This window comes from Chlorocebus sabaeus, chromosome 14 (assembly GCF_047675955.1).
Source record: "Chlorocebus sabaeus isolate Y175 chromosome 14, mChlSab1.0.hap1, whole genome shotgun sequence".
NCBI lineage: Eukaryota > Metazoa > Chordata > Mammalia > Primates > Cercopithecidae > Chlorocebus > Chlorocebus sabaeus.
Genome location: NC_132917.1, coordinates 74,280,818 through 74,301,769, shown reverse-complemented (window position 1 = coordinate 74,301,769; position 20,952 = coordinate 74,280,818). Strand labels below are relative to the sequence as shown.

The window sequence follows — 20,952 nt, the reverse complement described above, 5'->3', positions numbered from 1 at the left end:
AAGCTAGGAGGAGGCAGCATACTGTTATAATGAGCCAGACTGCTTGGGGTTGAGATCCTAGCTTTGTTCTTACGTAGCTGTATGACTTTAGACAAATTATTTAATCTCTCAGTGCCTATTGCATTTGTGAAATGAAAATAATAGTACTTTCCTCATTGGACTGTTGAGGAGATTAAATGAATTAATATCTCTAAAGTGCCTAAAACATTGCTGGGAGCATATCTAAGAGGCCTTATTTATTCTTTTTTTTTTTTTTTTTTTTTTTTTTTAAGACAGAGTTTCGCTCTTGTCACCCAGGCTGGATTGCAATGGCGCGATCTCGGCTTACTGAAACCTCTGCCTCCTGGGTTCAAGTGATCGTCCTGCCTCAGCCTCACGAGTAGCTGGGATTACAGGCATGCACCACCATGCCCAGCTAATTCTGTATTTTTAGTAGAGACGGGGTTTCTCCATGTTGGTCAGGCTGGTCTCGAACTCTCGACCTCAGGTGATCTGCCCGCCTTGACCTCCCAAAGCGCTGGGATTACAGGCGTGAGCCACTGCACCCGGCCTAAGAGGCCTTATTCTAAAGTCAAAAGAACAACCTGGATTTGAGTTCCCCAGCTCCAAAATTAACTGTCTGTTATTTTGGGTCAATCTTAACTACTCTCCTCATCTGTAAAAATGGGGGTGGTCTGGCCAGGTGTGTTGGCTCACACCTGTAATCCCAGCACTTTGGGAGGCTGAGGTGGTTGGATCACCTGAGGTCAGGAGTTCGAGACCAGCCTGGCAAACCTGGTGAAACTCCATCTCTACTAAAAATACAAAAATTAGCTGGGCATGGTGGTGGGTGCCTGTAATCCCAGCTACTCGGGAGGCTGAGGCAGGAGAATCACTTGAACTCTGGAGGCAGAGGTTGCAGTGAACCAAGATCACGCCATTGCACTCCAGCCTGGGTGACAGAGTGGGACTCTGTCTCAAAAAAAAAAAAAAAAAAAAAAAAAATCAAATTAAAAAAAATGGGGATGGTTGCACATGCACTGAGTGCTGGCATTGTACTTCAAGATTGTGAACTTGAGGTTGGGGCCATTTTCTCTGAGTCCCCAGCACCTTGCATAATGCAATATAGGGTATACAATAAACATTTGTTGAATTTATAAATATTTAGCATCTACCTTATGCCTATAATTGATTAGTACTGTGATACAAAGATGAATAATGAAACAGGTATGTAATAAGTGCTACAATAAGGATGTAGACAAATGCAATGGTAGCAAGAAAGACAAAAACAGGACTGACCACTGGGTTTGGTCAGATGATTGTTTAATAAGCAAAAAGTCTACCACCAGTGGAGAGTGGGGCCAGAAGTCAGATTATAGTGAAATATAAGTGGTCGTGTTGCATAAAGCATCAGTATTTTCTTTCCTCCTTTCCTTCCTTCTTTCTTTCTTTCCTTTCTTTTTTTGAGACAGAGTTTCACTCTTGTTGCCCAGGCTGGAGTGCAATGGCCCGATCTTGGCTCACTGCAACCTCCGCCTCCCGGATTCAAGCAATTCTCCTGCCTCAGCCTCCCGAGTAGCTGGGATTACAGGCACCCAACACCACACCCGGCTAATTTTTGTATTTTTAGTAGAGATAGGGTTTTACCAAGTGGACCAGGCTGGTCTCGAACTGATGTCAGGTGATCCACCTACTTTGGCCTCCCAAAGTGCTGGGATTACAGATGTTAGCCTCCAAGCCTGGCCACATCAGTGTTTTGTTTTGTTTTTTTTGAGACGAAGTCTCGCTCTGTCGCCCAGGTTGGACTGCAATGGCACAATCTCGGCTCACTGTAACCTCCGCCTCCCGGGTTCAAACGATTCTCATGCCTCAGCCCAACGCTAGATTGGTTTTTCCGAGCCTGTGAACTCCATGGAGTTGCCAAATAAGCGCAGTCCCGGTGGACCAACGCCCAGGACGGATGCTGTAGGCGAACCCTATGCTAAGCCGCAGGCAGCGGTTCCGGACTCTGGGACTTAACCTAATGTGGCGGGGCGGGACTTCCGGCGGGAGGCTGACGCGGCGGCGGAGGCGCAGGCGCGGGCTGGCAGGTGTCGCTGACCGGACGGTGGTCGCTGGGGCGAGAAGCTGGAGCCGGAGAGGCGAGGCAGGACCCCGGCTCCACTGCCGCCTCTCCGAGCTCTCGCGACGCGGACCTCTGCCAGGATGGCTCGGGGCGAGCGGCGGCGCCGCGCAGTGCCGGCAGAGGGAGTGCGGACCGTCGAGAGGGCGGCTCGGGGAGGCCCCGGGCGACGGGACGGCCGGGGCGGCGGGCCGCGTAGCACGGCTGGAGGAGTGGCTCTGGCCGTCGTGGTCCTGTCTTTGGCCCTGGGCATGTCGGGGCGCTGGGTGCTGGCGTGGCACCGTGCGCGGCGGGCGGTCACGCTGCACTCCGCGCCTCCTGTGTTGCCTGCCGACTCCTCCAGCCCCGCCGTGGCCCCGGACCTCTTCTGGGGAACCTACCGCCCTCACGTCTACTTCGGCATGAAGACCCGCAGCCCGAAGCCACTCCTCACCGGTAACCGGGCCCCAGGGCGGGCAGGCAGGCGGACTCCTAATCTGGGCGCCCCAGCTTGAAGCCAGATCAAGGGTGGGGAGGAATGGATCAGGAGAGTTATGAAGAGGGATGACCCAGAGACCCGGAGGGACAGGTCCCCTGCTCGTTGACTTACGTGGCCATTCTACCCCCAGGACTGATGTGGGCGCAGCAGGGCACCACCCCGGGGACTCCTAAGCTCAGGCACACGTGTGAGCAGGGGGACGGTGTGGGTCCCTATGGCTGGGAGTTCCACGACGGCCTCTCCTTCGGGCGGCAGCACATCCAGGATGGGGCCTTAAAGCTCACCACTGAGTTCGTCAAGAGGCCTGGGGGTCAGCACGGAGGGGACTGGAGCTGGAGAGTGACTGTAGAGCCTCAGGTCAGGGCCTCAGGACACCCTTTTCTCAGCCCAGACCCCCTCTATCCTTCCCTTGCTGCCAGCAAATGCAGCATGAAGTGGGCTCTGGCTGCCTGGCTTAAATCCTGCCTTAAACAGCTGCCTCTATGAGCATCTCTAAGCCTTGATTTCCTTGCTTGTAAAATGTAAAATGTAGATAATAATAGCACCTAACTCACAGGACTGTAAGAATTAAATGAAAAAGAGGCTGGGCGCGGTGGCTCACGCCTGTAATCCCAGTACTCTGGGAGGCTGAGGCTGTCAGATCACCTGAGGTCGGGAGTTCCAGACCAGCTTGGCCAACATGGAGAAACCCCGTCTCTACTAAAAATAGAAAATTAGCCGGGCATGGTGGCGCATGCCTGTAATCCAAGCTACTCAGGAGGCTGAGGCAGGAGAATTGCTTGAACCCGGGAGGTGGAGGTTGCACTGAGCCAAGATCGTGCCATTGCACTCCAGCCTGGGCAACAAGAGCAAAACTGTGTCTCAAAAAAAAAAAAAAAAAAAAGAATTAAATGAAATAAACTGTGTAGAGTTCTTAGTGTAGGACATAGTACAAAAGTATACTGTTATCTTCCAGGGCACCCAGTGCAAGGCTCTTTATCTCATCCCACTTGGGTGTACCTGGTTACCCTCAGTGACCCCTCAGTACTGCCAGATGTATGTTGTTTACATTACCCCTGCCTACTGTTCCTTTCCCTCACTAAGGCTGATTCTCAAGAGAGAATGCCAGTCTAACACTGTTCTTTTCTGTACTCCTTGGTCCCTTAGGCCTCAGGTACCTCTGCCATCCCTTTGGTCTCCCTGTTCTTCTATGTGGTGACAGATAGCAATGAAGTCCTAATACCGGAGGTTGGGTCCAAGGGGCAGTTGAAGTTCATCAGTGGGCACACCAGTGAACTTGGTGACTTCCGTTTTACACTTCTGCCACCAACTAGTCCAGGGGATACAGCCCCCAAGTATGGCAGGTAATTGGGGGAAGAGAATGTTCAGGGATGGAAGGGGTGGTTATTCCCATTTTCACCAGTCTCCATGTCCCCTGCGTGAGACCTTCCAACCTGACTCCTGAACATTTCGTATTTCTCTTTATAATGCCCACTGCCTTCTCTTGAATAATATTTCCTATTTATCTTCTCCCCTTCAAGCTACAATGTCTTCTGGACCTCCAACCCAGGACTGCCCCTGCTGACAGAGATGGTAAAGAGTCGCCTAAATAGCTGGTTTCAGCATCGGCCCCCAGGGGCCTCCCCTGAACGCTACCTCGGCTTGGCAGGATCTCTGAAGTGGGAGGACAGAGGCCCAAGTGGGCAAGGGCAGGGGCAGTTCTTGATACAGCAGGTGACCCTGAAAGTTCCCTTTTCCATAGAGTTTGTGTTTGAATCGGGCAGTGCCCAGGCAGGAGGAAATCAAGTCCTACCAAGACTGGCAGGCAGTCTACTGACCCATGCCCTGGAGAGCCATGCTGAGGCCTTTAGAGAGCGCTTTGAGAAGACCTTCCAGCTGAAGGAGAAGGGCCTGAGCCCTGGCGAGCAGGCTTTGGGTCAGGCTGCCCTCAGCAGCCTCCTTGGTGGAATTGGCTACTTCTACGGACAAGGACTGGTACTGCCAGACATGGGGGTGGAAGGGTCTGAGCAGAAGGTGGACCCAGCCCTCTTTCCACCCCTACCTCTTTTTACAGCAGTGCCTTCCCGGTCATTCTTCCCACGAGGCTTCCTTTGGGATGAGGGCTTTCACCAGCTGGTGGTTCAGCGGTGGGATCCCTCCCTCACCCGGGAAGCCCTGGGCCACTGGCTGGGGCTGCTAAATGCTGATGGCTGGATTGGGAGGGAGCAGATACTGGGGGATGAGGCCCGAGCCCGGGTACCTCCAGAATTCCTAGTGCAACGAGCAGTCCATGCCAACCCCCCAACCCTACTTTTGCCTGTAGCCCATATGCTAGAGGTTGGTGACCCTGACGACTTGGCCTTCCTCCGAAAGGCCTTCCCCCGCCTGCATGCCTGGTTCTCCTGGCTCCATCAGAGCCAGGCAGGCCCAGTTCCACTATCTTACCGCTGGCGGGGACGGGACCCTGCTTTACCAACCTTACTGAACCCCAAGACCCTACCCTCTGGGCTGGATGACTACCCCCGGGCTTCACACCCTTCAGTCACTGAACGGCACCTGGACCTGCGATGTTGGGTGGCACTGGGTGCCCGTGTGCTGACGCAGCTGGCAGAGTATCTGGGCGAGGCTGAGGTAGCTGCTGAGCTGGGCCCACTGGCTGCCTCACTGGAGGCAGCAGAGAGCCTGGATGAGCTGCACTGGGCCCCAGAGCTAGGAGTCTTTGCAGACTTTGGGAACCACACAAAAGCAGTACAGCTGAAGCCCAGGCCCCCTCAGGGGCTGGTTCGGGTGGTGGGCCGGCCCCAACCTCGACTGCAGTATGTAGATGCCCTTGGCTATGTCAGTCTTTTTCCCTTGCTGCTGCGACTGCTGGACCCCAACTCATCCCGCCTTGGGTCCCTGCTGGATATTCTAGCTGACAGCCGCCATCTCTGGAGCCCCTTTGGTTTACGCTCCCTTGCAGCCTCCAGCTCCTTTTATGGCCAGCGCAATTCAGAGCATGATCCCCCCTACTGGCGGGGTGCTGTGTGGCTCAATGTCAACTACCTGGCTTTGGGAGCACTCCACCACTATGGGCATCTGGAGGGTCCTCACCAGGCTCGGGCTGCCAAACTCCACAGTGAGCTCCGTGCCAATGTGGTAGGCAATGTATGGCGCCAGTACCAGGCTACAGGCTTTCTCTGGGAGCAGTATAGTGACCGAGATGGGCGAGGCATGGGCTGCCGCCCTTTCCACGGCTGGACCAGCCTTGTCTTACTGGCCATGGCTGAAGACTACTGAAGGGAGGGAGAGGAGGGGAGCCAGGCCACTCATGCCACTCTGGCTCTAGAGGGACAAAGGCTTCTGGCTTCTGCCCCCAGTCCCTTGGATACCAGTAATTCAAACCTTCCTCATTTCATCTCAGGTGTCTCCTTACTGTCATCCCACATAGCCCTGGGATGAATGTGAATTCAGAGTCTATTTTTCTAAATAAATTGGAAAAAACATTTTGAACTCTATTGCTTTTGCCATATTTGCCTCACCAAGAGGCCTTAGGTCAGTCCAGGCCTCAGGATTGTCTGCTGTCCTCAGGGAAGGTGGGGTCAAGTGGCCATAACCTGTCCCCTTCAAACCCAGTCAGGTCAAGTGCAATGCAGTGAGTTGAGCTTTAGTCCACCCAAATCCACAAGTGGCTGGTTCAAATCTCTTTAATGAGATCAAAGGCTCCTGTGTATACGTCTTGATGTCTTGCGGGGGTAAAGCTAGCACAATCCCCCAAATACTGCCCCTCTCCTCAGGGCTCCAGCCCTTTCGGGCAGATTCTAGGTAGGCAGGAAGGGGCCAAAGGGAACGCAAGGAGGTGGGACTAGGGCTGTTTCTGGTGGGCAAGTAACCCGCCCTCTCAAAACTTACGGGATGTCCCCTTCACTGGAGGACAGCCCCATGGGAGAGACCTGCGGTACAGAATCTGGGGGCAGTGCACAAGGGGAATAGTCCTCCAGATCTGGCAGGGTGGCACTAGCCCTCACCTCCTTGACTGGCTCACCCTCACCGGAGGCAGGACAAGGGCAGAGCTCAATACCGGAGTCACCAGTTAAACGGCGATAGCGACAGGAGGGGGCTGTGGGGGCAGGGCTCACCCCTGCCCCAGGCTCACCCTCCTGATGAGGGGGGGCACTCTGGTGAGAGGAAACACCTTCCACATTTGTTCCTTCGAAGTGGGCAGGGCAGCTGGATGAGGAGGAACACCAGGTTTGTTCGCTGGAAGCAGTCAAGGGGAGGCCTGGGGCCACAGTATAAGCGGGGGGTGGTGTGCCTGGGCGGTGAACCACGTCCTCGTAGGCTGGGGGCTTGAAGGTGCTGAGGAGGCCTGCAGGGGAGAAAATTGGCATAATTCGTTGAAGGCAACCAGGTATAGGGTGCTAGTTTTTATATTAGGGAAAAATACTTTGAAATGTGTAGAAAAAGGAATGTCAGATGATTTGGGGTCCTGGTTTGGGGAGGGCCACTGGTAGTTGACCCAGAGCATCAAGTCACTCACGAAGGTCAAGCAGTGAACCGGTAGGGAAAGGACCAGCCCCATGGCATGCCCCATGGTAGGCCAACAAGTTGATTTCACGCTGCCGCTGCTGCTGTTGCAGCCGGAGTTTAGCTCGTCGGTGGCGGAAGGCGCAACAGCAGCTAAAGAGGATGAGGACAGTCCAGAGCAGCCAGAACCCTGCAAGAGGCAAGGAGGGAGCAACTCAGGCATCTTTCGTGCAGAGAAGGGGCCCTGAAGGCTGAAATTCTGAGGTCCATGGGAGGGTGGGCACAGGGACCTGGAAACAGCCCTCTTGGAGACTTACACCAGAGCTCATAGTAGTAGGTGCAGCAGCCAGTCTCCCCACAGCAGTGACCACTCTCACAGAGGTAGGGCTGGTTGTTCACTCCTGGGCACAGCTCTCGAAGCTGGGGGCAAGGAGGCACTTAGAACTAAGGGGGATTCCAGCGCAGGGCACTGTCCACCCCCACCTCCTGCATGCACATACACAATCCCACCCTGTGAACCAAGTTCAGCTTGGAGAGATGGGGGAAGTGGAGGATGCTGAGAGGAGTGTTGAAATATCTGAAGGGCTGTCAACGTGGAAGAGGATTTGGAATAGCAAGAATCAGTCTAGAGAACAAGACAAAAGTGTGGACATACAAAGAGGGAGAGTTCAGGTCTGCATATATGACACTTCCTTCACACTCAAGCCTCACCCTCCCCAACCCCCCTACCCCCATCCCCCCCGGTGCTTTCTGTTAAGGGAGTGTTTTGGTAGAAGCCAGAAGACAGTCTGAGATAATCTCAGTCTCAGACAACGGGTAGGGGAAGGTCATTTCCAAAGCAAGTTGCTTTCATTATCCTGCGCGGTTCACTACCCCCACCCCCAACTGGATCTTTCCACCCCTGGGCCTCAGGCTCCCTAGGACAGAGGAGGGGCAGTGTGAGACCCAGAGCAGTGCTCCCAACCAGATGGGAAGCTGTGGAGGATAAAGGATGGCATCCAGGGCGCGAGTCTGGGTTCCAGCTCTTCTCCAAATTGCTCCCTCAAGAGAAGACGCTGCCGGACTCTGTTGTGACAACAGGCACATAGAAAAAGATCACAAATAACTGTTGCAAGACAGAGGGAGCCTCCCTGGGGCCTGCCTCACTATGCCTCTGGTCACTGGAGAGCCACCGCAAGCTTCCACTGCAGCCATGGGATGGGGTCTATGAGGCTACAGGAAAAGTCAGCTGCATCTACGTTACAAAGTTTAGATAAAGAGTGGGACATGTTTAGGAACTTCACAGTACCTTTGGCTCCGTGAGTTCCTCCCCCACCCCCAAACGGAAGGGACAAGGAAAGGGAAAAGAGACAAATGGCTGTCGTGATAGGCTTTGGAGCTGTTGGGATACCTGCTGTTGCGATGCCCGAAGTGCCCCCCAGGCCTCCTCGCTGCCGTTCCCGCTGCTGGCCCGAGCCATGCCTCCACCTACAGCCCCCTGAGGACCACAGCCTCCTCTACCGCCAGCCGCCCCGCCCCTGCCACCTCTGCTGCCACCGCCATGGTCCCTGCCCGGCCCATCTTCGCTGCCGCCACCATCACTACGCGGCCTGAGCTTCCATCCGGGGAGAACTCCACCAACTAGGACTCAGATTGCTCTGCCCTACCAATCAGCATCGTCCCTTGACGGACAGGCCAATAGGAACAGATAAGAGGTTTCTCCCTGTGACCAATCCACAGCAGCGCCTTCGCCGCTCTCCCAGACAACAAGAGCTTGTACAGACAAAGAGTAGGGGAAGGTTCGACCCACGGCCCTGACTGACAGCGGCAATAGCCAATACAGACAGCAGAACAGGCTCTGGCATATCAACCAACGAACAGCCGCCCCGAAGACCAAGGTTACCGCTAATTGGCTTGCGCCATGTTTTCGGAATGACGCCAAATGCCGGCGACCGCCAGGTAATCCCGCCTGTAAGAGGCGGGGTCCCAAAGTCGGTCCGACTGTGGCCGCAAACCAGCCCAGTTTCTTGCGGTGCTTTCCAAGCCCCAGGCATCGACGCAAGCTCCGACAGGGGCAAAATATGTGTATACCGGAGACTGGTCTGCCCACAACATCCCACTCCCCCAGTTCTGTACAAGCCAAAGCACCGGATGAAATTTAATAGGGTGGGGAAGACACTCAAGAGCGGGCATGGGACAGGGCGCAGAGTCCAGGTTAGGTAAGGGCCTTACGTAGCCAAAAGGGGGGATCCAGGGCCCTCGGGTCCCCCCAGCCGCATCTGCAGGTTGATGCGGTAGCACTGAAGACTGCAGAGTGCCTGGCCGGTGCGAGAGCAAGCGTAGCGGCGCGGATGGGGACAGCCGGGGACAGAGCAGCGCGGAGGCGGGCCTAAGGGGGATGGCCGCTGAGACACCGCCGTGGGGGCGGGGACGCCAGGTGGGAAGGAAAGGGTGGAACCCTGTGCTCCGCTGCAGTAGCGCACCATGGGGGCCGGAGCCGCAGCCCGCCCTCCCCGCCGCTCGCCCCGTGCGGCTCCCCGGCCTCCCCGCCCACTGGTCGCCGCAGTCTTGGTGAGGCGCTCGATAGTCTGGTTCTTGTGCTCTTCCGCACGCCGCGCCGCCTGGAGCCGCCGCTTACGCGCCCGCTCCTCGCGCTTCAGCAGCATCTCCTCTGTGAGGGCAGGAGCTGGACAGCCCTCAGCCACAGGCAGCGGCAGCATCGGGGAAGGCTGACTCCGCGCCTTCTGGAGCAGAGCTCGCTAGGGAGAGATAGAGACGGGGTGCTGTCTGAAAATGGAGGAGGATGGAGAGGCGAGGTCGGTCTGATCGGGGGAGGGGAAAGCAGGGACGTGGAAGGCAGGGTCTTGAGCAGCGCAGGCCTTGGGAGACGGGATATTAATTAATAAGCACCCTCTCCAGGACACCTTCCATAGGTTCCTCTTCATAAATACTGCCTCATCCCAGATCTCCTGACATTCAGCTTTAGGTCCTTAACTCTCAAGGGGAGAAGCATCAATGGTGCCTGCCTGACCTGTGCACCAAAACTGTACCAGCTTTCCCAGAGGTCTGTTGTTTTTAATCTTATCTCAGTAGAGAGTATCAGTTGGATAACTGCTGAAGCCAAAATCCCAGGCTTAGCCTTGATATATTTTCTCTCCATTCCCCTCCCCACAAGTATCTACTTCCAAAATATAGCCATATTTCATATGATTTTCTCCATCTCCACCACTTTGGTCTTGGTTAAAGCAACCACTGCCTCTCGGCTGATTACTTCAACAGCTTCCTAGTTGGTCTCCATACTTCTATCTCTTGTTTCCACGGAGATTCATTCTCTACAAGGATGCCAGAGTAATCTATTGAAATGTAAACCAAGTATGTCACTTCTCTGCGTACAGCCCTTCAGTGGCTTGTGCAGTTTTTCTTCTCCTTTACTCTGCTAGACATGTTCCAGTCTCAAGGTCTGTGCGCCTGTTGGTCTCTGCTGGAAAAGCTCCTCTGGCATTGCAAATGTTATCTCTTCAGAGAAGCCTTCTCTAACTACACTAATGTCTCTCTTCTGTCATTTTCTATTTGTTTGTTTATGCCATTTCTATTTCATCACCCTATTCTTTGTCATAAACCATATAGCTTTTTGAAATTATTTATTTACTTATTTACTTCCCAGCCCCCCAACACACACACTAGAATACTAGCTCCAGGAGAACAGAAACTTTGTCTGTCTTTTCTCCACTATTGATATCCCCACTGCCACGCAAAGTGCTTAGGTCGTGGAGAGTTCTCAATACTGTATACTTTGGTGAGTGAATAAACAATGACCAACATACCTGTCGAGCAGTAAGCAGCCGCTCATTGATCTCCTTCTTGAGGTCTCCATTATCATCCAGCTCCCCCTTCTCCAGGGCATCCAGCCACCTCTGTTCCTCCTCTTCCTCTTGACCCCCTAACCCTCCTGATAGGTCCCGAAGTGGAGAGGGAGAGAGATTACTGTCTTCATCTGGGAAGGAAGTTGGAGAAAGAAAAATAGAATTGTTCAGATGGTGCACCCTAATTTGGCTGAGTTAATACTGGGATATGGAAAATCCTAACCCATTTCAGAACCAACCTTCTTTCCTTAGGCGGGTATAATAAGAAACCCAGTTTCCCCACCTCCAGAGCCTTCTCACCCAGCCAGGCACGGTACTGCTCAAGGGGGACTCCTTCCATAGGTTCCTCTTCATTATCCACAACCATAAGGGGAGAGGGTGAGCGAGGCCCCTCTGGGATCACAGTGAAGGTAGGAACACTGCAGAGAAGCAACACTACTCTTTAAAATGAGCAAGCGTCTCCTCCTCCTACGCAGTAGCTCCACCCAACTTTCCCCACCCTCTTAAGACTCTTGCTGCCTAAACCTGGACCCTGAAGTCACAGTGTCCATTCGGTCTTCTAGAAAGCCCAGTCGGCTTCTAACTACTTTCTCTGCTCCTAAAGTTCCCCTTATAAAACTTTGACCCTCTTGGCCTCACCTCTTGGTCCCCAGGACTTGACCCCCAAGCTTGATTTTGAGTTTGAGCTGGGGCTTGGCAGGGGACGGCTGCGTGGGCCCGGCATCTTCTTCCTGATGGTGTTTCTTCTTGTGTTTCTTCTTGTGCTTCTTGTGTTTTTTCTTGTGCACTCCATGGCCATGGGCACCCGCCAGGCTCAACTCCAGGGCTTCTCCTGCGGAAGGAACGCCTGTCGACAGTGTTCGGCCGGAGAGTGGCAGGGGAAGCCCTGAATAACCTAAGCCCCTACCGATCCCACCCTTTCCGCAGTACTCTCTGTTACCATAACAACAGCACCGCCTTTCTCCTTCCCACCTGTGGCCGAAGTACCCTGAACTCTCCGAGGAGAAAGAACGGGACTTCTTTTCTAACACGGCCTAAATTGCTTGATCTATCCGCGCTTACCCGGCTCAGGGGCCTCCATAGCCCCAGAGGTGCTCCCACGCCGCCACAGCTTACTCATGAGGTCCTGCAAGGAAAGGGGAATAGAAATGGTTGGGACACACGCAGACATGCCTTTTCCGCCCCGCGGAAAAAGTGGAGCCAGCAAAATAACCAGTTACTTCCCGTTCGTAGCAACCATCCTTGTGCGGGGCACGCTTCGCGTCCAAAATCGTCCCTGAGAAACAACAATCCTTCCAACTAACGTTCCGGTCCCTCTGAGGTCGGGACCTCCCAGATGGGCAGGGCTTTCTCCTGGCTCCGCCTCCCCACACTAGATTTCAGAACTCAACGCGGGTGAATCAATTATTGAACTCGAGTTTGGTGAATGTATACGCCAGACCAAGTGCGGGAAGCTAGTCTAAGAGGATGCAAAGATGAATATGAACACTGCCCCTGTCCTTGAGGAACTCACAGTTGGGTGGAGGAATACATAAACTATACTGATGACAAAATGGCCGAAATGCTTAAACAGCACGAGTGTCCTAAGAGCAGAGCAAAGCAAATGCTCTTAGGTATTTAGACTTCAATTTTCGTAAGTAGGGGAATAAATAAATGAATTACGGTGCAGCTGTACAATGTGGAACACCATATTGCTAAGAAAAGTTGAGTGATAAGTAATTAATGAGATTGACACAGAATTTTAACAATCTAAGTGTCCTAATGAACTTGGTATATCCCTACAGTGGGATGTCAAGTAGCTTGGAAAAGAAATGAGGCGCGCCAGAAGGCTACCTAGGAAATTGGTAAGAGTCATTTGCTGATGAGCAGATGGAGAACAAGGGTGGATGGCCACCTATTTTTTATTATTATACCCTTTTGCGTCTTTTGAATTTTGTATAAAACGTGTATATTTTACCTCATTTTTAAAAAGATATAAAAACAGGTAGGTTTGTATGTGTTGATACATGAAATAAGAAAAGTGAATTCCCCATTCTGGCTAATATGGTGAAACCACGTCTCTACTAAAAATACAAAAAAAAAAAAAAAAAAAAATTAGTTGGCGTGGTGGCACGCGCCTGTAGACCCAGCTACTCTGGAGGCTGAGGCAGGAGAATCACTTGAACCCGGGAGGTGGAGGTTGCAGTGAGCCGAGATTGCGCCACTGCACTCCAGCCTGGTGGACAGAGTGAGACTCCGTCTCAAAAAAAGAAAGGAAAAAAAAAAAAAAGAGAAGAGAAAAGAAAAGAAAATTTCAGGATTATGTGATCTGATTTTTAAAAGCATCATATACTAGCAAATGCATAGAAAAAAATGAGGAATGTATACCTGTTAATATTGGTTAACTGTAGAAGTTGGGGTTTAGGAACTTTCACTATCTAGATCTGTAATGTATTTTCTTACAGCCAATATATATCACGTTTATAATTGGAAAAAAACACCTATATACATATATCTAAATATATATGAATGTCTGAGCAAGGTAACAGCAGTGAAAAAAGAAGGAACTTATTCCTCTTGTCTCTTACATTTCAGTGATAAAATTACCAAGAATCAATGAGCAGTTATATTGGGGGAATCCAGGATGAAGTCATGTAGTATGTGATTATGAAAAGGGATTTTGGAGTCAGACAAGCCTATTATCAAATCCCAGTTTCACCATTTATTAGCTATGCAACCTTGGGCTTAAAATTATTTAAGCTCTCTGAACCTCAGAATCCAACTCTATAAGATGGAATACAGTAGGATCCACCCCATGAGGGCTCTTTCAAGGAATAGAGGAAATCAAGAACGCACGATACCTAGGGTATCAGCAGGCACGGGCACATAGTAGATGCTTCAGTAAGCAAATAATAATAAGTGATTTATAGGTTTCTAGCCCAAGTATTTAGTGGGAAGATGTTATTTTCAGTAAGGAAGAGAACATAGGAAGAGAAGCAAGTTAAGAAGGGAATTATTTAGTTTTGCCCAAGGTGAATTTGAAGTGCCTGTGGGAATGCCTGGGTGGAGGTGGAATAGCTGAGAGAAGCCAAGGATGAAAGTATGAGTGGGGATGTCATCAGCATAATACTGGAGGTCCCCAAGTGATAGAAGCAGATGAGACACCCAGAAAGAGTAAGTAGATAATAGGAAAAGAACCAGGAACAGAAACAAGTGAGCACCTGTCCTGCACAGCCGAGCAGAGGGGCCAGACAGGGTTGAGAAGGTCAGGAGAGGCAGAAAGTATCAAGGGACTAAGGCTGTGATCAGCTGGATACAGTCCTTCAGAGGGCAGGCTGAGCTCCAAGAAGAGAATGGCTTTTATCACGGTGTGAAGGCAATACTCTTTTCACCGGGAGTTACAGTGAGGGATCACTTGCAATTCGTATTTGTAGAATACATTCGAGTTTATAACTTGCCTTTATATTCCTTCTCTCCCTTGGCCCCCACAGCATCTCCATAAGGGAGATACCATTGTTTCCATCTTATAAATGAGGAAACTGAGGCTTAGAAAAAGAAATGTTTTTGCCAAAGTCACAAAGTTAGGGAGTGGCAGAGCCAGACTCAAACAGAGGCTTCCTGACACCTGGCCCAGTGGTGTTTCCTGTGCATCATGATGCCCAGTAGGGAGGAAGTGGCAACAGTAAGTGACAACTGGCTTCATTATTTTGTTTGTTTTTAGTTTTGCTTTGTTTAGAGAGAGAGAGATTTGAGCATGTTTGTAGGCTGAGAGGCACTCTTCTTTCTGAAAGATTTCTTAGTCTTATTTTAAACAATCATTTTGAAATAACTTCAAACAGAAAAATTGCAAGATGAATACAAATAACTTTCTCTAATAACGTTTTTGTTTTATTTAGTTTTGTTTTGTTTTGTTTTTGAGACAGGGTCTAGCTCTGTCTCCCAGGCTGGAATGCAGTGGTGCAAACATGGCTTACTGCAGCCTCAAACTCCCAGGCTTGAGTGATCCTCCCACCTCAGCCTCCCAAGTAGTTGGGACTACAGGTACACACCACCATGCTCAGCTAATTCTTCTATTTTTTATTTTTTTTTTGTAGGGACAAGGTTTGGCCATGTTGTCCAGGCTGGTCTCAGACTCCTGAGCTCAAGCGATCCTACTGCTTCAGCCTCCCAAAGTGCTGGGATTGCAGGTGTGAGCCACAGTGCCGGGCCAAAACTTTCTTAACTCCTTAAACATTCCACGTGTTTCAGGTTAACATGGAATGCCCAACATGGTTGGGGGGTGGGGCAGATTCTGAAATTGTTAACATTTATCTGTGTTTATGCCCATTATCATTGTCAATGAAAAGTCAAACTCTAAAATATTTGAAGAGATTTATTCAGAGCCAAATATGAGTGACTAATGGCCCTTGACACACCCCTCGAGATCCTGAGAACATGTGCCCAAAGTGATCTGACTACAACTTGATTTTATACATTTTAGGGAGACATAAGACATCAATCAATACATGTAAGATGTACGTTGGTTTGGTCTGGAAAGGCAGGACAACTGGAAGGTGGGGGCTTTCAGGTATTGTGTAGATGCAGAAGTTTTCTGATTGGCAATTGGTTGAAAGTGTTAAATTATTGGCTGACTGCGGTGGCTCACACCTCTAATCCCAGCACTTTGGGAGGCCAAGGCGGGTGGATCGCCTGAGGCCAGGAGTTTGAGATCAGCCTGGCCAATGTGGTGAAACCCGGTCTCTACTAAAAATACAAAAATTAACTGGACATGGTGGCACATGCCTGTAATCCCAGCTACTGGGGAGGCTGAGGCAAGAGAATCGCTTGAACCCAGGAGGCAGAGGTTTCAGTGAGCTGACATCAAGCCATTGGACTCCAGCCTGGGCAGCAACAGTGAAACTCCACCTCAAAAGAAAAAAAAGAGTTAAATTATTGTCTAGAGACTTGGGATCAATAGAAAGGAATGTCTGGGTTGACATAAGGGGTTGTGGAGACCAAGATTTTATCATGCAAGTGAAGCATCCAGGTAGCCGACTTCAGAGAGAATACATTGTAAATGTTTCTTATCAGACTTAAAGAGTCTGTTATAACAGTATTTACAAAAGGGAGGAGGGTATAACAAGGCATGTCCAGCCCCCCCTTTCCCATCATGGCCCATACTAGTTTTTCAGGTTAACATGGAATGGCCCAACATGGTTGGGGGACTCAGAATTTTATTTTTAGTTTACATTATTATTCTTTTTCTGATCAATATGAGAGCAAGTTGTAGACATGTCATTTCACTCCTAAATCATTCAGTGTGTATTTCCCTCAAACAAGCACAGTTTTCTATAAGCTTTGTGCAACTGTCCAAATCAGGAAATTAACTTGATACAACATTAATCCAGACACCATTCAAATTTCAGCAACTGTGAAACTGTGAAATACCTCCCTTTTTTTTTTTTTTTTTTTTTTTTTTTTTTGAGATGGAGTCTCACTCTGTCGCCCAGGCTGGAGTGCAGTGGCACAGTCTCGGCTCACTGCAACCTCCACCTCCTGGGTTCAAGCAGTTCTCTGCCTTGGCCTCCTAAGTAACTGGAATTACAGGCGCCTGCTACCATCCCTAGCTAATTTTTGTATTTTTAGTAGAGATGGGATTTCACCGGGTTGACTAGGCTGATCTTGAACTCCTCACCTCGTGATCCACCCGCTTTAGCCTCCCAAAGTGCTGAGATTACAGGGATGAGCCACCATACCTGGCCTCTTTTTTTTTTTTTTTTTTTTGAGATGGAGTTTCGCTCTTGTTGCCCAGGCTGGAGTGAAATGGCGCAGTCTCGGCTCACTGCAACTTCCGCCTCGCGAGTTCAGGTGATCCTCCTGCCTCAGCCTCCTGAGTAGCTGGGATTACAGGCATGTGCTAATTTTGTATTTTTAATAGAGATAGGGTTTCTCCCTGTTGGTCAGGTTGGTCTCGAACTCCCAATCTCAGATGATCTACCCACCTCAGCCTCCCAAAGTGCTGGGATTATAGGTATGAGCCACTGTGCCTGGTCCTCCTTTTTCTTTTTATCCAGGATCCAAATTTAGGATCATGTATTACATTTTTAAATTAAGTCCCTTTAATCTGTTTTAATCTGGAACATTTCCTCACTCTTATCCTGTCTTTCATGACCTTGACAAATTTAAAGGGTAGAAGTCTTTAATTCTATAGGATGGCCATCAACTTGGGTCTGTCTGGTGTTTCCTCAGGTCTAGATTTATACCTTGATTGGTTGATTGAGACAGAGTCTTGCTCTGTCACCCAGGCTGGAGTGCAGTGGTATGATCTCGGCTCACTACAATCTCTGCTGCCTGGGTTCAAGCAATTCTCGTGCCTCAGCCTCCTGAGTAGCTGGGACTACAGGTGTGCACCACCATGCCCAGCTAATTTTTGTATATTTTTGTAGAAATGGAGTTTTACCATGTTGGTCAGGCTGGTCTTGAACTCTTGGCTTCAAGTGATCTGCCCACTTCGGCCTCCCAAGGTGTTGGGATTACACTATGAGCCGCCATGGCTGGCCTAGACTTATAAATTCTTGGCAAGAACACCACACACACAAAAAATTGATTTCTTTTTTTTTTTTTGAGACAGGGTCTCGCTGTGTTGCCCAGTTTAGTCTGGAACTTCTGGGCTCAAGTGATTCTCCTCCCTCAGCCTCCCAAAGTGTTGGGATTACAGGCGTGAGCCACCGTGCCCGGCCCACAAAAACATTATGCTGTGTTCTTCTCAGTGTGTCATATTGGGAGGCCCATGATGTCAGCCTTTCCCACCACTGATGATATTAACCTTGATCACCTGGTCAAGATGCTGTCTGCCTATTTCCTCCACTGTAACGTCACCATTTTTACCTTTCCAACTAATAAGTATTTTCTGGGAAATACTCTGCAACTACCCTAATATCCCATTCCCCATCAAACCTCCACCCACCAGGCATTGTATCCATTGATGACTAGTGTATGAATCAACTCTACTATAATAATTGCCAAATGATGATCTATTTCCATTATTGCAGTTACATGTATTAGTTAGCATTCTACTATAAGAGCTTTCTCTCCTTATATTTATTTACATATATATTTATTTGTTTCAGTAGGGGTTCCAATTTTAAGCAGTGAGTTGTAATCCATTGCTGTCATTACTTATTATGATGCTCAATTTATAGAGGTGGACAGAGTCTAGCTCTACTGTAGTGGCCAAATCATAGCTCCCTGCAACCTCGAATTGCTGGCCTCAACTGATCCTCCCACCTCAGCCTCCTGAGTAGCTGGGATTACAGGGATGTGCCACCCTGCCCAACTAATTTTTTAAATTTCTTGTAGGGTTCAGGTTATGTTGCCCAGGCTGGTCTCTAACTCCTAGGCAAAAGCAGTCCTCCTGCCTTGGCCTCCGTACGCGCTGGGATTACAGGCAGGAGCCTCCACGCCTGGCTTGATGTTCAAATTTCTCACAGGTTTGGCCAGTGAGTATTCCTTTAAGCTGGTTTCTGTATCATTTTGACATGTCTCCAACATTCTTTGAGCTTTTTTTTTTTTTTTTTTTGAGACGGAGTCTCGCTCTGTCACCCAGGCTGGAGTGCAGTGGCCAGATCTCAGCTCACTGCAAGCTCCGCCTCCCGGGTTCACGCCATTCTCCTGCCTCAGCCTCCCAAGTAGCTGGGACTACAGGCGCCCGCCACCTTGCCTGGCTAGTTTTTTGTATTTTTTAGTAGAAACGGAGTTTCACTGTGCTAGCCAGGATGGTCTCGATCTCCTGACCTCGTGATCCGCCCGTCTTGGCCTCCCAAAGTGCTGGGATTACAGGCCTGAGCCACCGCACCCGGCCTTTTTTTTTCTTTTTTAAGGAAAAGTCTTGCTCTGTCATCCAGGCTGGAGTGCAGTAGCACGATCATGGCTTATTGGCTTATTGCAGCCTCAATCTCCCAAGCTCAAGTGATCCTCCCTTGTCAGCCTCCCAAGTAGCTGGCTAGTGCCATCATGTCTGGCTACTTTTTTATTTGTAGTTTTTTGTTGTTGTTGTTTTGTTTTGTTGTTTTACTTTAATTTTTTTTTTTTTTTAGACGGAGTCTTGCTCTGTCACCAGACTGGAGTGCAGTGGCACGATCTCAGTTCACTGCAACCTCTGCCTCCCGGGTTCAAGCAATTGTCCTGCATCAGCCTCCCGAGTAGCTGAGACTATAGGTGTGCACCACCATGCCCAACTAATTGTCATATTTTTAGTAGAGATGGAGTTTCACCATGTTGGCCAGGTGATCTTGATCTTATGATCCGCCCGCCTCGGCCTCTCAAAGTGCTGGGATTACACAGGCTTGAGTCCCGCTCCCAGCCTTTTTTTCATTTTTTTTTAAACACAGTCTCATTCTGTCGCCCAGGCTGGAGTATAATGGTGCGATCTCAGCTCACTGCAACCTCTGCCTCCTGGGTTCAAGCAATTCTCCTGCTTCAGCCTCCCAAGTAGCTGGGATTACAGGTGCCTGCCACCACGCCTGGCTAATTGTTTTGTGTTGTTAGTAGGGATGGGGTTTCACCATGTTGGCCAGGCTGGTCTTGAACTCCTGGCCTCAAGTGATCCACCTGCCTCAGCTTCGCAAAGTGCTGGGATTACAGGCGTGAGCCACCACGCCCAGTCTTTTTTATTTTTTGTAGAGACAGAGTCTCACTATGTTGCCCAGGCTGGTCTCAAATTCCTGGGCTCAAGTGATCCTCCTCCCTCAACCTCCTAAAGTGCTGGGATTACAGGCATGAGCCACCATGCCAGGTGGCTAATCTCGTACTTTCCCTGGATAAGAAGTGAGACTCAAATTTCCCTGGATAAAATGTTCTGGGGCTCGTCTCATACTTTCTCTGGATAAGAAGCAAGACTGAAAGGAGGCCAGGCAGCACGAACCTATGGCTAAGGTTATGCCAAGGCCACACTGAAGTCAGGCCACTTGAACTTGCTGTGAGAATCTTCTACTGGCATTGCTACACCCTTCTCAGGTGCTGCAGGTGCACTGAGTGTATATCATGAACTCTGGCTAGGTCTTGTCTGCACTCCCTCAATATTCAAAGTCCAGTTGGAAACATTCCAGTTAGTTGGGTTAGGCCAAGTGCCTACCTTTAGGCTGTGAAAAAGTGGGAAGAAGAATAAATGTTCTCCAACTACAATAAAGGGGCTAGAGCTCATTCTGTCAATACTGTCCACAGTGGGGAACTGTGCAGAAATATAAGATGATTTGAACCCTAGGTGACCCACAGCCCCTTTCCCACATATCTATTTCGTAGCTGGGGAGATACAGATACAGACATAAACAAAAGGATAAAGTTGGAAAGACTGTGCACCAAACCAGTGGCATGTTGGTAAATGTTCAACAAAAGCTCCCTGGGGAAAACAAACAAACAAACAACAAGCTGGATTTGTTATGTTCACCTATTTCTGTTGTGTAAGTACTCCCACCATGGCCAATTTCAAATGAGACCTCACTGAATACAGAGTTGGAAAGAGATGTGCATTGGCATATATAGCATTCCCTCCATACAGACACTACAGATGGAAACTACTCAAGACCTCATAGTGAAATGCAGTAAAATACTCAGGAAGTGATGAGTTTTGAATATCACCTTTGCTTTAATAAAATTTATTTAGCTATATGTTTATATAATGTAATTTTATTTATTTATTTATTTATTTATTTATTTTTTTTTTTATTTTTTTTTTTTGAGATAGAGCCTTGCTCTGTTGCCCAGGCAGGAGTGCAGTGGCCTAATCTTGGCCTACTGCAACCTCCGCCTCCCAGGTACAAGCAATTCTCCTGCCTCAGCCTCCTAAGTAGCGCCCAGCTAATTTTTGTATTTTTAGTAGAGATGGAGTTTCACTTTGTTGGTCAGGCTGGTGTCAAACTCCTGACCTTGTGATCTGCCTGCCTTGGCCTCCCAAAGTGCTGGGATTACAGGCGTGAGCCACTGTGCCCAGCCGGTAATTTAATTTTTAATTAAGGCGACATTTAGCAACTGGCATGCCCAATTCCAGAAAAGTCAGCAACACGAGCTGCTGGTGTGAGCTTCAGCACTTG

The 20,952-nt window shown here is 49.8% G+C and overlaps 3 protein-coding genes across 6 annotated transcripts; 1 reads left to right on the top strand and 2 right to left on the bottom strand.

Annotated features, from left to right (window-relative positions):
- Positions 1–2,024: 2,024 nt before the first annotated feature.
- Positions 2,025–6,055, top strand: MOGS (mannosyl-oligosaccharide glucosidase). The gene is made up of 4 exons (XM_007970141.3): positions 2,025–2,536; positions 2,710–2,936; positions 3,726–3,922; positions 4,100–6,055. The coding sequence occupies exons 1-4, from the start codon at positions 2,185–2,187 to the stop codon at positions 5,835–5,837; spliced, it is 2,514 nt and encodes an 837-aa protein (XP_007968332.1). The 5' UTR covers positions 2,025–2,184; the 3' UTR covers positions 5,838–6,055.
- A 171-nt stretch (positions 6,056–6,226) lies between these two features.
- WBP1 (WW domain binding protein 1) lies at positions 6,227–9,213 on the bottom strand. 2 transcript variants are annotated; one of them, XM_038007137.2, is made up of 5 exons: positions 8,455–9,213; positions 8,010–8,129; positions 7,382–7,484; positions 7,078–7,254; positions 6,227–6,906 (listed from the first exon to the last, which is right to left on the bottom strand). In XM_038007137.2, exons 1-5 carry the CDS (start codon positions 8,521–8,523, stop codon positions 6,446–6,448), a joined length of 930 nt encoding a protein of 309 aa, XP_037863065.1. In that variant the 5' UTR covers positions 8,524–9,213; the 3' UTR covers positions 6,227–6,445. The 2 variants fall into 2 exon arrangements, with proteins under 2 accessions (XP_037863065.1, XP_007968336.2); XM_007970145.3 differs by lacking the exon at positions 8,010–8,129 and having other exon boundaries at positions 8,455–9,200.
- INO80B (INO80 complex subunit B) lies at positions 9,188–12,166 on the bottom strand. Of its 3 annotated transcripts, none has more exons than XM_073023092.1 (6): positions 12,132–12,166; positions 11,969–12,033; positions 11,546–11,738; positions 11,207–11,325; positions 10,868–11,037; positions 9,188–9,802 (listed from the first exon to the last, which is right to left on the bottom strand). In XM_073023092.1, the coding sequence occupies exons 2-6, from the start codon at positions 12,024–12,026 to the stop codon at positions 9,272–9,274; spliced, it is 1,071 nt and encodes a 356-aa protein (XP_072879193.1). In that variant the 5' UTR covers positions 12,027–12,033; positions 12,132–12,166; the 3' UTR covers positions 9,188–9,271. The 3 variants fall into 3 exon arrangements, with proteins under 3 accessions (XP_072879193.1, XP_072879192.1, XP_007968334.1); XM_073023091.1 differs by having other exon boundaries at positions 11,969–12,032; positions 12,127–12,145; XM_007970143.3 differs by lacking the exon at positions 12,132–12,166 and having other exon boundaries at positions 11,969–12,093.
- Between the last annotated feature and the right edge of the window lie 8,786 nt (positions 12,167–20,952).

Excerpts from the sequence above, each read along its gene's own strand:
- MOGS (XM_007970141.3), top strand. The coding sequence starts at position 2,185 with ATGGCTCGGGGCGAGCGGCGGCGCCGCGCAGTGCCGGCAGAGGGAGTG. Across the intron at positions 2,937-3,725 it reads GAGTGACTGTAGAGCCTCAG|GCCTCAGGTACCTCTGCCAT; the intron begins GTCAGGGCCTCA and ends TTGGTCCCTTAG. Across the intron at positions 3,923-4,099 it reads ACAGCCCCCAAGTATGGCAG|CTACAATGTCTTCTGGACCT; the intron begins GTAATTGGGGGA and ends CTCCCCTTCAAG.
- WBP1 (XM_038007137.2), bottom strand. The coding sequence starts at position 8,523 with ATGGCTCGGGCCAGCAGCGGGAACGGCAGCGAGGAGGCCTGGGGGGCA. Across the intron at positions 7,485-8,009 it reads GGTTGGGAGCACTGCTCTGG|CTTCGAGAGCTGTGCCCAGG; the intron begins GTCTCACACTGC and ends CCTTGCCCCCAG. Across the intron at positions 6,907-7,077 it reads CGGTTCACTGCTTGACCTTC|GCCTCCTCAGCACCTTCAAG; the intron begins GTGAGTGACTTG and ends TCTCCCCTGCAG.
- INO80B (XM_007970143.3), bottom strand. The coding sequence starts at position 12,077 with ATGTCTGCGTGTGTCCCAACCATTTCTATTCCCCTTTCCTTGCAGGAC. Across the intron at positions 11,739-11,968 it reads TATGGAGGCCCCTGAGCCGG|GAGAAGCCCTGGAGTTGAGC; the intron begins GTAAGCGCGGAT and ends TTCCTTCCGCAG. Across the intron at positions 9,803-10,867 it reads GGCTGCTTACTGCTCGACAG|CGAGCTCTGCTCCAGAAGGC; the intron begins GTATGTTGGTCA and ends ATCTCTCCCTAG.